This window comes from Podarcis pityusensis (genome assembly GCF_964106645.2).
Source record: "Podarcis pityusensis genome assembly, chromosome: 3".
NCBI classification, from domain to species: Eukaryota; Metazoa; Chordata; class Lepidosauria; order Squamata; family Lacertidae; genus Podarcis; species Podarcis pityusensis.
The window spans coordinates 28,276,987-28,290,987 of record NC_138026.1 but is presented as its reverse complement, the minus strand read 5'-3'; the positions used below and the strand labels follow the sequence as shown (position 1 = coordinate 28,290,987).

At 41.6% G+C, this 14,001-nt stretch overlaps 2 protein-coding genes across 3 annotated transcripts in view; one reads left to right on the top strand and one right to left on the bottom strand.

Annotated features, from left to right (window-relative positions):
- Nucleotides 1-14,001, bottom strand: part of ASAP2 (ArfGAP with SH3 domain, ankyrin repeat and PH domain 2) — a 505,514-nt gene that overhangs the window by 167,948 nt on the left and 323,565 nt on the right. The window lies entirely within an intron of this gene.
- Nucleotides 1-14,001, top strand: part of MBOAT2 (membrane bound glycerophospholipid O-acyltransferase 2) — a 73,134-nt gene that overhangs the window by 10,373 nt on the left and 48,760 nt on the right. Inside the window, exons 1-3 of one of the 2 annotated variants that reach the window (XM_080999180.1) lie at nt 46-184; nt 9,701-9,846; nt 10,480-10,557. In XM_080999180.1, the coding sequence (XP_080855306.1) occupies nt 134-184; nt 9,701-9,846; nt 10,480-10,557 (275 nt within the window). In that variant the 5' untranslated portion in view covers nt 46-133. Of the gene's footprint in view, nt 1-45; nt 185-9,700; nt 9,847-10,479; nt 10,558-14,001 lie in introns of those variants that run through there. The other variant, XM_080999179.1, reaches the window with a different exon arrangement.

Genomic DNA, 14,001 nt, shown 5'->3' with positions numbered 1-14,001 from the left:
TGAGCAAGTAGGTAGTGAGTGACAGCTCCTCCTCCTGTTTGTTTGCTCATGGCCTCTGAGCCAGAGCGAGAGACAAGCAGATTGCAATGGTGACGAGAAGGGAGCTCTTGTCAGCGGGACACCTTCCTGGGGCATGGGACCTTGGCAAGTGCCTGGCCATGCAGACCCATCAAATCCTAGCAAGGTCTGTTTGACAAGAGACAAAAGTGGAATGAACTTACATAGCCTAAGTAGTGTGATCACTGGTTTTTCCCCAGACTGACACCTCTTTATTTGTCACATCAGGACATTTCAAGATAACAGCCAACCTAGGCTTGGGGAGGAAGTCAGTTGCCACATCCAGACATTCATATAGCAGTTTAAGAAGCCAAAATGTTCACGAGCCTTTTGCTTATATGTGCAGCTCCTCTCTTGGCTGCGCACTGCGATAAGCCAGGATATGTCTGTCTATAGTTTCCTGCCTCATTGGGCCATTACACAAAAGATTGTGTAAAGGTCAAGAGCTGTAAATGTCTTCTTCAGCAGGAATATAGCGCAAGAAATATTTGTAAGGAGGTCTGCTTGTCTTTGGGATTGTGTCTCCTAATAACAGCACGTTGAGAAATTTAACAGAGCGTTTGGTCTATCATGTTGAACTTATAGGAATAATATGTGTACTTCGTTGCTTTTGGAGTCAGAGTAGGCATTCGAAATGTTAGAGATGTTTACTCTGTTTCCCTTTTTTAAAAACCTCATTCATGTATTACTTGTGTGTAGAACATAATCATTAAGACCAGGAATTGAGTATCTGCCGTGCTTCAGATGTTGTTGGACTCCCAACTTCCATCTGCCTCCATCAGCATGACAAGTAGTCATGGATGATGGGAGTTGTAGTGTGGTGAAGAAGGCATTGACTTGCTAAATAAAGAAGGCATGGGAGACCAGGACTTCTGAAAATGAGAAATTTCAAAAAACTGTAAATGCCAGTGGCAGGTAAAGTGCAATAAAGCATTCCAAAGTAAATAGCCCCATAAAAAGGTGTTTGCTTTTATCTGCCACCAGGCTACTTTAATGTACCAGTATAAGGAGCAGGATGCACACATATGGCTATGGCTTTAAATTGATACTCAGCACGGCTCTTAGCCAGGATAGGCAATTCTTGGCACAGTTAGGCTAATTTGATGAAAATGTCAACCTACAGACTCATTTTTCACTTTCCTATACGGTTAACATATTCTGTATAATTTTTGGGCTGCAGTGGGAGAGGAGGAAATTGGCAAACATGAACTCCCTTTTTCCTTTCCTTTAGCAGACATTTCTGCGGGATTAAAAGCACTCCCACAAAGACACAAGTTTGATACACTCTCTTCTTTGCGGGCAAACTAGTTTTGGGGCAGTTTGGTCAAAATGGCTAATTTTGGATTGCCGAGAACCGGGAAATAAGTGGAGAAATGGCATCTCAGAAAGGGGAACAGGGAGAACGGGAAATCGAAACTCCACTATTTTCTTGCTTGTAACACCACACCTTGGTTTACTGTTAAATCTGAGCTGTCACTAGGGTTTTAGATATAAAAATGGAGTGCTTCTTGAGATTACTCATGCTCTGATGCTTGAGGTCAAATTGTTAATTTATTTCAGTGTGATATGTGTGAAGAATCAGTGTGTGTATAATTCACATATTTTCCCTTCAAAATATGAAGAAGCAGGAACCTTATCCTTAACTAGTTTCCTCTTGTAATTCTTCAGAAGAAAAATAATCTACAAACATGCACCTATTCAAAATTAACATATGCGCTCTGTACTCTGATTTGACAACAGAAAAAGCATTGTATTTTTGAGTAAGAAATATGTATTATGAGAAGAAATTCTGTAAAGGTTGAAGACTAGATCAAACCAAGGGATGCAGAGACAAATAACCACACTTCACTGTTATGCTTGTGAAAAGCAGAAAATGTGGATTAATGTACTGGTTGCATACAAGCAATTCCAGCAACTGGTTTCTAAATGCAGTGCCTGAGCCAAATGATACAAATGCTGTCTATTAACAAATCTGAGAAATAATGATCAATTTAAAGGGCCATATATTTGTTGCCTAATACTCTACATTACTTTTTAACAAATACAGCTATGTAAACATGTGGCTAGGGATGCGGGTGGTGCTGTGGTCTAAACCACTGAGCCTCTTGGGCTTGCCGATCAGAAGGTCGGCGGTTTGAATCCCTACGACGGGGTGAGCTCCTGTTTCTCGGTCCCAGCTCATGCCAACCTAGCAGTTCGAAAGCATGCCAAAAAAAGGGCAAGTAGCTAAATAGGTTCTGCTCCTGCGGGGAGGTAAACGGCATTTCCGTGCGCTGCTCTGGTTTTGGTGTTCCGTTGCACCAGAAGCAGCTTAGTCATGCTGGCCACATGACTCGGAAAAACTGTCTGTGGACAAATGCCGACTCCCTCAGCCTGTAAAGGGAGATTAGTGCCACAACCCCAGAGTCGTCCGCGACTGGACTTAACTGTCAGGGATCCTTTATCTTTACCTTTTTAAACGTGTGGATAGCCCCACTGAGGTCATCATCATTTATTTCATAGAATTGTAGAGTTAGAAGGAACCCTGAGGATCATCGAACTTGCAACCTTGGCGTTATCACCACTATGGTATAACCAACTGAACTACCCAGGCTACTTAGAGTGGGCACATTTTACTAGGTTGCTGAAATGAGATGTTCTCCCACATGCCAGCTTTTGCTCATGTTTCTGGGTTTTTGGGGAAAATATTTATGAACCTAGTTATTGGGGTGATTTTTAAAACAACTTTCCTTTAGAAATTAAGATTCCCCCCCCCCCTTACTTCTGCAGGTGTATTCCTATTTAAGATGTATTAGTGCATAGTATGCAACAAAGGAAATAATGAATTTTGAATTTACAGCAGATTTTGAAATATAGGGAGAAACATGGGTGTTATTTTTTTTTTAATGTTGGAGAATGGAATATCAAAGCAGCTTCCTGTGTTGATGAATATGTTGGTTTTCAATCCGGCATTGACTAAGCATTCAGGAAATGAACATTTAGCCTAGAAAGGGGGCATAAAGCACGTTCACTCTCTAGGACTGTGTGAAGCTCTTCTGGCTTGTAACAAATACAGCCAGAGCAATTTTACACGTCCCATAAACTGGGGCAATTTCACTAGACATGGCTGTCGCACTCCATCTCATTTGCTTGTTGACTTTGCAAGAAGGGAGTTGCGCTTGGACATGTAGCAAAAGCTCCAGAGTTGCGTTACGCAAGAATTGCATTTCAGTTTGAGGATCTTAGTGTTTTGCAGGGTGGTGGCCGGAACCCAGCATAGTCCAAAGATTGGGCCTGTCTCCACCACAGCCCTGTTTTCTCCCACCATTTTAATGTTTTGCAAGGATGGTTATGGAGGAAGTGAAATGGGGGGCAGTGGGTTGGTGGGGTGGAACAGCGTAATCTAGAGAGAGGGCGTCTCTGGAAAGTGTTGGGGCTAAGACTGAGAGACCTGGTGGACTGTATTTGGCCTGTGGACTGGGAAGTTCTCAATCCCTGGTAAATGCACCCCATTGCTGCACAAACAGTTAAACTGGGCAGAGATACAACATCAAAATCTGGAGGCTCAGTAATGGAACCTGGTATTACCAGTGGTCCATTCATGCACTAGATATACTAGGAAATAAATCCTCTCTCACTAAGTGTTGGCTCAATTTGTGCTCTTTGTACAGCACAAAGCATTCATCCACCTAGGTAGGGCAGTAACAGAATTGGGTCAAGTTCTGAATTAATATGTCCTCCTTTGCTGCAGTTTGGCATATGGTAGGGAAAGCACTTGGTGTGTGCATTGGAAGAGATCTGAAGTTTGCTTTTGCTTTTCTTCTAAGGAAGTCCTAGAAGCAAACCAAAATAGTATCCCTACTATGTATAGATGAAAGCCTTAAAAATAACAGGTTTGGAATCTTTTTATACAAGTGTATTAACATTCTCCATTGAAACAGCTTTCCCACCTTTATTTGGTCATGATTTCTTTTGTATGTAATGTGCAAAACTCTGTAGAGCTACATCTTTACTTGTGAAGTGTCTGAAGTCAAATTCACTGTTTGCTGCACCAGTATTCTTGCTGTTTATCTGAGTGTCTCAACAGGATCAAGTAGTCCCAAGTTCAAATCTCCACTCAGCCATGAAGCTCTACCGGGTTACTGTGTCAGCCGCTGTCTGTCGATCTAACCTGCTTCACAATGTCCTTGTGAAAATAAAATAAAGCAAGGTATAATGAACTAAAGCAAAATGTTAGTAAAACCATAAAGCCTCAGTTAGCGGCTAGGTGGGCTTGTGGCCCTGGGCAAAGATATGGTGCAAGGAACCAAGTTGTTTACCTTTTTCATACTTGGCCACAACTGTGTAGTCTTTCCTGGGTGGGCAGCAAAAATTGCAGGAAGCACGAGGAGCAGCCTAGCCTGTGTGTCCCTGGCAGTTTCTCTGCTGAAACCTTAAACTGAGCCTTCATGGGCGTATTGGTGAGCAGTGAGTCAAGAGGCAGAAGTTGTTTTGCCCACATAGCACAAGTTAATGCCTGTGCTTTAAAACAGAGTTGGAAAACCTTTCATCAGTCCATGTGTAGATGGACAAGTCTCTGCTTTTTCTTTAAACTCCCTCCACCTTAACTCGATGAGAGTTTTGTTAGGACAAAGTCTGTGAAATTATGGTCTGACTAACCCTCCTTCTTGTCAAACCAGTTACTGTCCTATCTTGTTACCCATACATTTTAAAGGGAAGCGAAACTCCACAGAAACTGAAAGTCTCTAGTAATAAATCCAACTACAAATGGTTACCTCTGTCCAAATATGTTTATGTCCCGTTGATTTCAACGAGGGAATGCAGTTAACTTTGCTCTGCTGAAACCAGTACTTACCTTTTGCCTGGATTGCATCTGTTGGGTGTGTAGTGTAAACAGTTTTGAGACTTGGGTACCTGAATGGTTGTCTCATCTCGTGATGAACCTGTTCCCTGTGACACCCTTTTTCAGGCCTCTCTGCTGTAAAAGGTGAGGCATCTGATGGCTGGGATTAGGGTATTTTCTCTCATATATATATATATATATATATATATATATATAACACACTCAAATTTTTCACATTATATTCCCCTCTCTCGAGCACTCGATTACGGTATTTTCCATGTCTGGTGCCCCAGTTATTGAATGCTCTTCCCAGGGAAGCCTTCTTCGTGCCCAGACCTAGTTCTTACTGTGATATTATTTTGATGCATGCAGCCTTTAATATTTTTGTTAGACGTTAGTATTAACTCTGGTTTCACATTGTTTAAAGGTACTCTGAGTCTTGGCTGAATAATGTGGCAAGAAGAAACAGAGATACTGGATTTGTGATAACCAGTTTTTCTTTTTGAGGTTGTTTTTTTTAAGGTGGTGTAGTTGTTGAGAATATGGCATCCTCTAAAAGCGTCTTTCACCCAGACCATATCATTAATAGCTCACTAGCAACATTCACACACGGTTACCGGCTTACCTTGGATGATAAGATTGTTCCTGCTTTGCTCCTCCCTACTAGTGAGTCAGAGCAACAAACCATGATACTTGGCTTAGCATCACATCCAAACTGGGAATAGTTTTACTCAATTAAATGATAATTGATAAACCAAGAATGAATTGTGGCTTCAGATTATAGTCTGGAGCAGTACTCCCCCCCCCCCCCGAGAAAAATAGGTGCTGGTACTCATAATGAACGCGGGTGGCACTGTGGTTTAAACCACTGTGCCGCTTGGGCTTGCTGATCGAAAGGTCGGCAGTTCGAATCCTGGGTGAGCTCCCATTGTTCGGTCCCAGTTCCTGCCAACCTAGCAGTTCGAAAGCACACAGTGCAAGCAGATAAATAGGTACCGCTCCAGCGGGAAGGTAAACGGCGTTTTCGTGCGCTGCTCTGGCTTTGCCATACTTAGTCATGCTGCGGCTTAGTCATGCTGGCCACATGACCTGGAAAAAGTGTCTGCAGAAGCGGACAAACGCCGGCTCCCTCAGCCTGTGAAGCAAGATGAGTGCTGCAACCCCAGAGTCGTTCGAGACTGGACTTAACTGTCAGGGGTCCCTTTATCTTTACCTTTTACTCATAATGAAGTTGTTGCAGTAAGTGCCAGACTTTTTAACAACAAAAGAGAGGTGTTGGTACTGTGTAACCTTGAGTACCCCCTGGGAAAAAAGCACTGGTCTGGACTGAAATGAACCACAGTCTCTAGGGAGGATGTAGTGCTAAGCTACAGATCATGGTTTGCTGTCCTGTTTGCTAGCAGGAAGGAGTAAAGCGAGACCTTTGCGTATACAGTGAGTCATTATCCATGGTTTACTGTGATGTGTGAATGCACCCACTGTGTAGGTGGGACCATCATGTTATGACTAACCCATCCATGATCCAAATATTCTTTGATAGGGAAATGTATGCCACAGTGGGCCTGAGGGGGGGCTGGTATTGCTGACACTTGTGGCATATGTAACTTACAGAGCTGGTGAGAGAGAGGCATTGAGAGTTCAGTAAGAGAAATGGGGAAAATATAAACCATGTTGCTTCCAGCTGCAATATATCGCATTTTTAATGCAGTTGTGCATTTTTGCAGCTCCCCCAATTTCTTTTTTTCCTTCTTCCTGTTTGTTTAATATTAATTCTTCATTGGTGATAAGAATTAAGAAAATCTTTTCCCGCCCCACTGTTTTCTGGAAATGTCTAGGCTCTATAGAATCTCAGGGGTGGGAGGAGGAGACCCATAGTTGTAAAAGAGATTCATAGTTATAGGGCACTTGCAGATGAACTTCAGAGCCTGAGGACAATTGGTCCCTTTGTTTATAGTAATGTGTTGAGAACGAATAATTCCTTTTGTCTGGCACTGCAATAATACTTAAAAGCAGCCATTGTTTAAATTTTAAACTGTGAATGCAAGTTTAATACAGTTTTTTTATGAATAGTAGTTCTTCACATTCCTTTAGAAATTTTCTCAGTGAAATGATAGGTGGGGTTGTATTGCTAATTGCAGTGTAGTCCGGTACACCACCCAAAGATTAATGAATTTCGCAACATAGGATTTTGGATTGTTAATTTTAATAATGGTGTTTACTTTAAGGATTTGCTAGGCTTGTTGAATAGGAGGTTACTTGGGCTGAAACAGTGCCAGCATCAAACAGCTTTTTAGCCTTTGCCGGTAAGGTTTTAATATGGCTTCCCGGGCTTGAAAAATCAGGAATTTGACTCTCTGCCTCTGATAACTCTGGGGAATAGGCACAATTGTTCCTGCTTTTAAGCAGTTTGGAGTAGCAGAATCCAGAAATATTGTTTGATTGGTAAGCTATTTCACCTGGAGAGGGCTTAGCAAATCCAGCTACCACATCATTATGCCAAAGTAGAACCTTGCAGTCAACCTTGACTCTCCTGAGAATTCCAGCCTGGATTGGTCCACTTACACTTTAACCAAGTAGCTAGAAGGAGGAGGAAACTCCAGCTAACTTTGTATACTCTTAAGGGATGGGCTTTTGACTGGCCCGTCCATCAAAGCATGGCATTAATGCCACCCTGTGTAGGTTTGAATGGTACCAATCTTGGCCTATTCATACTAGGGGGTTCTTCTTTTCTCTCCCTTTGACCATTATATGTGTTAATGGCAATTGTTGAAATGCTTTGACATCCACGGTGGAATGCTTTCACTTCAGCATGTATTAGCTCCTTCCTTGCTTCCCTCTTTCTGTACTCCTGATGGATTGGTTTTTGCTCTTCCTTTCCTCTAGTATTTGGAACTGAAGTTGGATGCATACAAATGTGCACTTCTCTGTGTAACTTCTCTGTTAATTCATGTGTGCGGTAAGGTTGTTGGTAGCAGAGAAGTTAGTCCTCCCACTTGCATGCCAATTTCTTCTTGGGTTGTCTTTTCCCTCAGGCTGCTTTTATTCTTGGCCAGACTTCTAGTTTTCGAGCCTGCCAGAGAGAAACTTGGTGGGAGAAATCGTTGAACAAGGAGCTGATTAAGTACTCCCTTCGTGCCCAGTGAATACCCTTTCCCTATGCCCGCCCTAGCAGTCTGAGGTGAAGATAAATTTGGGAACATATAGTTTCTGCCCTGAAACATAACTTAATGCACCGGTTTGCCGGTTTCTGAATATGGAGTTCCTCAGTCTCATACCTGTGGTGGCCTGTCTCAGCACATCCTTGCTGCATCTCTATGCTGTCAAACACAATTTGTATGTTTGATAACATTTAAACTTCAGTTCTTCTGTGAAACATTGGGACTCATGAAACCTGTAGGTCAAACATGAACACTTGTCTTTGTGGTTTGTTTAAAAAGCCTTCCTTGAATAAAAAATAAGTCTCAAAGAGGTTTGACAAATCGTTATGCGGACACAAAATCAATTTTTTAAAAAACCACAATATTAAATGGTGTTAAATTAATTTTGTGGCATATGGCTGCCTCCTCTGAATTCCAAAAAAACATTCGACAGAATGGTGAGGTATCTCAAATCTGCAAAAGGACATTTCCAGAGCTCTAAATTGTCTGTTTTAGAGTTTGCAGTGTACAGTACTTATATCTTACTCAGGATAATGAAGGTTATTGTTAGAAACTATCTGCCCCCTCAAGTTTTTAAAGTTATATGCATGCAGGGGTTGACTTGATGCATTTTAATTTGGGCATGAAATACAAGCCTTCAGGGACCACTAGAAGCTGATCCTTGCCAAAAGCAGGGCTTGCATTTCGTGCTGAACGCAAGCCCTGCATTTAGCAGGAATCTTTGCAGCTGTGGCTTAACTTCAAGCCAGGTCTGTAAAAGAATAAACTGGAGTGCATTTAGAGTACGCTTGTCAGTTGAATCACCTGATGGCATGTGATAACAGGTGGGTGGCCCTGTTCACCTGTCAGAAGTGGCCTGCAGAGAGTCCTTGTTCAGTTTTCTCATGAGGTCTAATAACAGGGAGTACGTTTGTCTGATTTGCGTATGCTTTATATTTGGTAAAACAGCTGCAGTATTTTTGTATGTATATAGATGCATGTTTTTGCGGCAGAAATAGCTTGAAGAAACTGGCATTGCATATTCAATGGCACTTAAAAGGTCTTACTGGAGCAGACCTGTGGTTCTGTATACCTGTGACCTAGACAGTGCATCTTACACATTATCTGGTTATGAAAATAATACATGTACTTTGAGTTTTAAGGGTATACAATATCTTACAGTCATAAATTTTTATCTCAGTTTATAAATAGCTTTCATTTTTTCATATGGTAAGAACTTTGGTTAATATTCTGTCATGTGTTGCCTTTATAACATTTTTTTTTTTGAGGGAAGTAACTGTTTCTGTTCCTACAGATATGTGTTTTTACTTACTAATCCTGCATATGGAGAATGCAACTTTCTTATTGGATTGAATTACATTAAAACAATCTTCCTGTGTTTCCCGCATATGATTTGGACCAATTGTTAGTGTCTTTGAAACTGATTTAATTTGACATGTTGGATCCACATCTGGTAACAGCTGTGGGAAATGTTTCTGGAGCATCAAAGGGTTTATGATAGACGTGATGTTTAGAGATTTGTACCAGCTTAACAAACGATTCATATGATTCTCAAGAAGATTGGCTTTTAAAATAAGAAAGACTTGGTCTCCTTATTGCTTTGCAACAGTGAGTATAAGCACTTAACCGCAAAAAAATGATGAGAGTTTTCTTTTCTCCACAGGTCAACTTTGTAGTGTGCCAGCTCTTTGCTTTGCTTGCTGCTATCTGGTTTCGAACTTACCTTCATTCAAGCAAAACTAGTCCATTTATAAGGCATGTTGTTGCCACCCTTTTGGGCCTTTATCTTGCACTTTTTTGTTTTGGATGGTAAGTAACTTGATTTTTCTCTTTCGCTGTATCCAGGCTCTGGTTTCTCTAGCCCAAGGTTTCCCAAATTTGGTTCTCCAGCTGTTTTTGGACTACAGTTCCTATCATCCCTGACCACTGGTCCTGCTAGCTGTTGTATCAATGCTGCTTGATTTCAAGGCTTGTCTGCTTTTCTGTTTGAAGTACTACAAGCCTTACAAAACAAATATGACCATGGACCACGTTGGAACATGCACAGTGAACATAGTTATATGGGCAGCGATAGTTTCACAGCAATAATAATTTTATTATTTGTACCCTGCCCATCTGGCAGGGTTGCCCCAGCCATCCTGGGCAGCTTCCAACAAATATAAATAATCAAACATTAATATACAGAGCTGCCTTCAGATGTCTTCTAAAAAGTTGTATATTTATCTCCTTGACATCTGATGGGAGGGTGTTCTCATCTTTTAAAATTTATTGCCTGTACACAGCCTTTGTCAAAATTAACGGGTAAATATAACCATTTTGGATGAGTTAATCTGGGCAAAACATATTTTCTCTTCTGCTGCTGCTTAGAATTGAAATTAACATTGACAAAATACGCAAACTACTTCGGCTAACCAAACTTTGTAACCATTTCCCCATTCTTAGGTATGCCTTACATTTTGTTATACAAAGTGGAATTTCCTACTATATCATGATCATTATAGGAGTGGAAAATATGCACAAGTGAGTATTGACACACTTTTATGTTTTCAAAGTGAAAGAACATAATTTGCAGGTGGGTGGAGCTTTAAAGCAGGGATGGCTACCCTACCCTCCCTGAGCTCTGACATAGCCCTCCAAGCTGATTTTCCTGGGGCTCCATTCAGTACTACACTGAATTTTGCTGTCAAAGTGTAAGCTTTCTTTTTTTTTTTAAAAAAAGAAGACACAGACCTGGGGGACCTGGCCCAACATGTTGATGGAAAATGCTGATTACTCCCTCTCCACTAATCAGATTGATGATTTATTGAGCAGAGAGGATGTCTGCGATAGCTCAGTTAATAGAGCTTGAGACTGTTAATCAGTGGGTTGGGGGTTTGAGGCCCACCTTTCATAGCATGGTTTGCAAGCGCCCAGGGCTATGCAGAGTGGGTGGGTGAGTGTGCATTCAATTGCCTAAGGCAGTGGTGACCAAACTTGGCCCTCCAGCTGTTTTGGGACTACGACTCCCATCATCCCTAGCTAACAGGACCAGTGGTCAGGGATGATGGGAACTGTAGTCCCAAAACAGCTGGAGGGCCAAGTTTGGCCACCACTGGCCTAAGGCATGCAAGTCACCCAGGAGATCACAGCCGCAGAGATCAGAAAAGAAGAGTCATTCAGTTGTCTGGAGAGGCCACTTCCTGGTTCACCTGGAGAAGCCTTTTTCAATGGAGCCTGGCGACGGGAGCATGCAGCCATATCGAGGCAGCAATGGGTGTTGAAATTTTGCGCTCCTAACTATTTTGCGCATGAGGCAACTGTCGCTGTGCTGCTATACCACTGCTACTGCCACATTGGGCAAAAAGATGACCGTTGTGGTCCTTTCCAATTCTTTGATTCTGTGATAACCTCTCAGCTGGAGTTTTGTTTTGTTTTTGTGTGTACATACATGCCAAGAGTGTGGGGTGACCACAAGCACTGCTGGCACGAGGCCTTTGGAGGGGTTAGTGAACATTAGAGTGGCCCTTCAGCCGACAAAGGTTAGCCACTCCTGCTTTAAAGGAACAAATTGTCCGTGATATCAGTGCAAGCACTCCTACCCTGAAACACTACCGTTTCCAATGTATATTTCCCTGAAGAGACCTTGTGTAGCAATGTGTTGCTCTTCTTGTTTGCTATTCAAAGTGCCAAAAGCTTTGTCATACCTACTGTTTACGGAATCAAGCCCGGGGGGGCGGGGGTTGCTGTAATTTTAAGTACATAGCAGTTAACATGTTTCCATTGCTGCTTCATAAATTATCTGACTTGCAGGCTTGTAATACATCTGAGTGCTAACTCCCCTGCCAGGTGAACATGTAAAAAAAACCCCACTCAATAGCATTCAATGTTCCCGCTTCGTTTCTGAGGAATAAAAAATACATGGCACAATTTTATCCTTGGGTAAGCATAGCTTGGTGTATATATATATATATATATATGAGCTGGGTTCATTTTATTCAGTATCTTTGCTGTCCTCTAGGAAATGTATGCTGTGTGCTGGTTTCTCTCTTATTGTGTCATAGTGTAATATGAATTGCCATAGACAGCAAATGCTTACGGGCCTGATGTGATAGAACTGTTTCATATGGAGGGTTGTGTTTACTCAGTGCAAGAGGATGCTCTTACTTATCTGTAGCAGTGTGGGTCCAAAGGCTCACTCCTGCTATGGCAAGGAATTTGGTACGGTTGCTTCATACTTTACATTTTTTAGGTATAACTGTGGCTTTCAAATTGGAAATGGGTTGTGGAATTGTGGGCACCCTCCCTTCTGTGCAGATTTGCTTCTACCTGGTTTGGCTTTCATGTGAATCTTGACAGCTTGTGTTAAAATGAGCCGAAGTATACTTTGCGAGCTCCCAAAGTGAGTTATATACTGAAATATATAGCCTATACTGAAATGTCGTTGTTGTATATTATCATGGCCAGGAATCCACATTCGGAACAATAAATGCCTTATTCATCCATTTCAGGAAGCAGAGTTACAGTAGATAGGTAGGTAGGTAGATACATAGAAAGCAATCGTATAGATAATATAATTTAAGTGCTTTGAACAGTTGACTGGCTAATTACACTATGAGTTCAATAGTTCAAGTCATCAGTATGACAAAGTGTAATTTGGATGGCTATTGAAATATACTTGGAGTTGAGAGTGGATTTCATGCTCTTTATTCAGCTCACAGTGGTGAGGAGGAATGGAAGTTCCCCCAGAATGTCTGCTTTATATACATTATTTACACAATAGGCCCCACGTGATTGGCTAATTCTGGGATTCTCCTGTAGGCCAATCAGGTTGCGGATTCACTTCCACCTGGAGCTGGATTGGGTGGCTCCTGTGGACCAATCACTTCTGCATTCTGGATCCTATTGTTCTAGGACCAATCAGACTGCTGCATTTTGGATCCTATTGAACTCAGTACATAACAGCTATGAAAGTCTACTTAAAAGTGTTAGTCTTTGAAATGATAGTATAGAACAGGGAATGCAAGCTGGTCTACATAGTAGCCTCCCAACATACTTATGGAAGAGTGCAAACAAAATTGAACCTGTTCCATTTTAATGCACCAAGAACTTTTAAAGCTGTTTTATAGCACAGGTGTAGTTAACTAGATTCGGACTGATGTTAATTCAGATGCAGCTAAAACATTTAATATCATGTAAACTTGCTGAAAACCTGGTGGAGAAGATTTGCATAAACTGAGATTCCAGAAACATTTTAATGGGATGCTGTGATTTTGTGATGGAGCAGTATGTTTGCCCAAGGGCTTAGCCCATGACCTGCTGGCAGTTTTCCTGCTGACTCCCCTCCCCTGCCCTTCTTTTCTTTGTGGAGAACTTCAGATAGGTGTTTACAAGCACTATCTCAAAACTGCAGCCTTCATAGGCTGCTTTTAACCTGGTTAAGAAAAACTACCTGTTGATTTCACTATACTGTACATTTGTGTGTAATTTGTTTACTCCTCCCATATTCTTGGGAATGGGCTGGAGAGGAATTGGACTCGGCATTGAATGAAGTACCATTCATTTGCTGATTACAGGAAGTCTAACAGGATGTTTATAGTAATTTATAGCAGCTGCCTGCATTTGCCATGCTTTCAGGCTTTTCATTTTCACTATAATCAATAGACACCTGCTCATTTTTTAAATTCCCCCAAAATTTAATTTAGACGGTTTTGTGGTCCCTATCAGATTCAAGACCACTTTTCTAGACATCTTCAGACAGTGTAGTGTCACTCTCTAGATAGTACTGGCTTTGACAGCGACTATGCTTTGTTGCAGTTTTGTTTGCTGCACAGCAAACAAACACGCAAAATGTAAATAGGCAACAGGTGCACTTAAAATAGCCACATACATGTGCCGTGGACCTCAGAGTGTAAAATTGGCATATCCATGGCAAATCTGCTGGAGATTTTGAGGTGTGAAACTACCCTCCTGTATGTAAGTCCCATT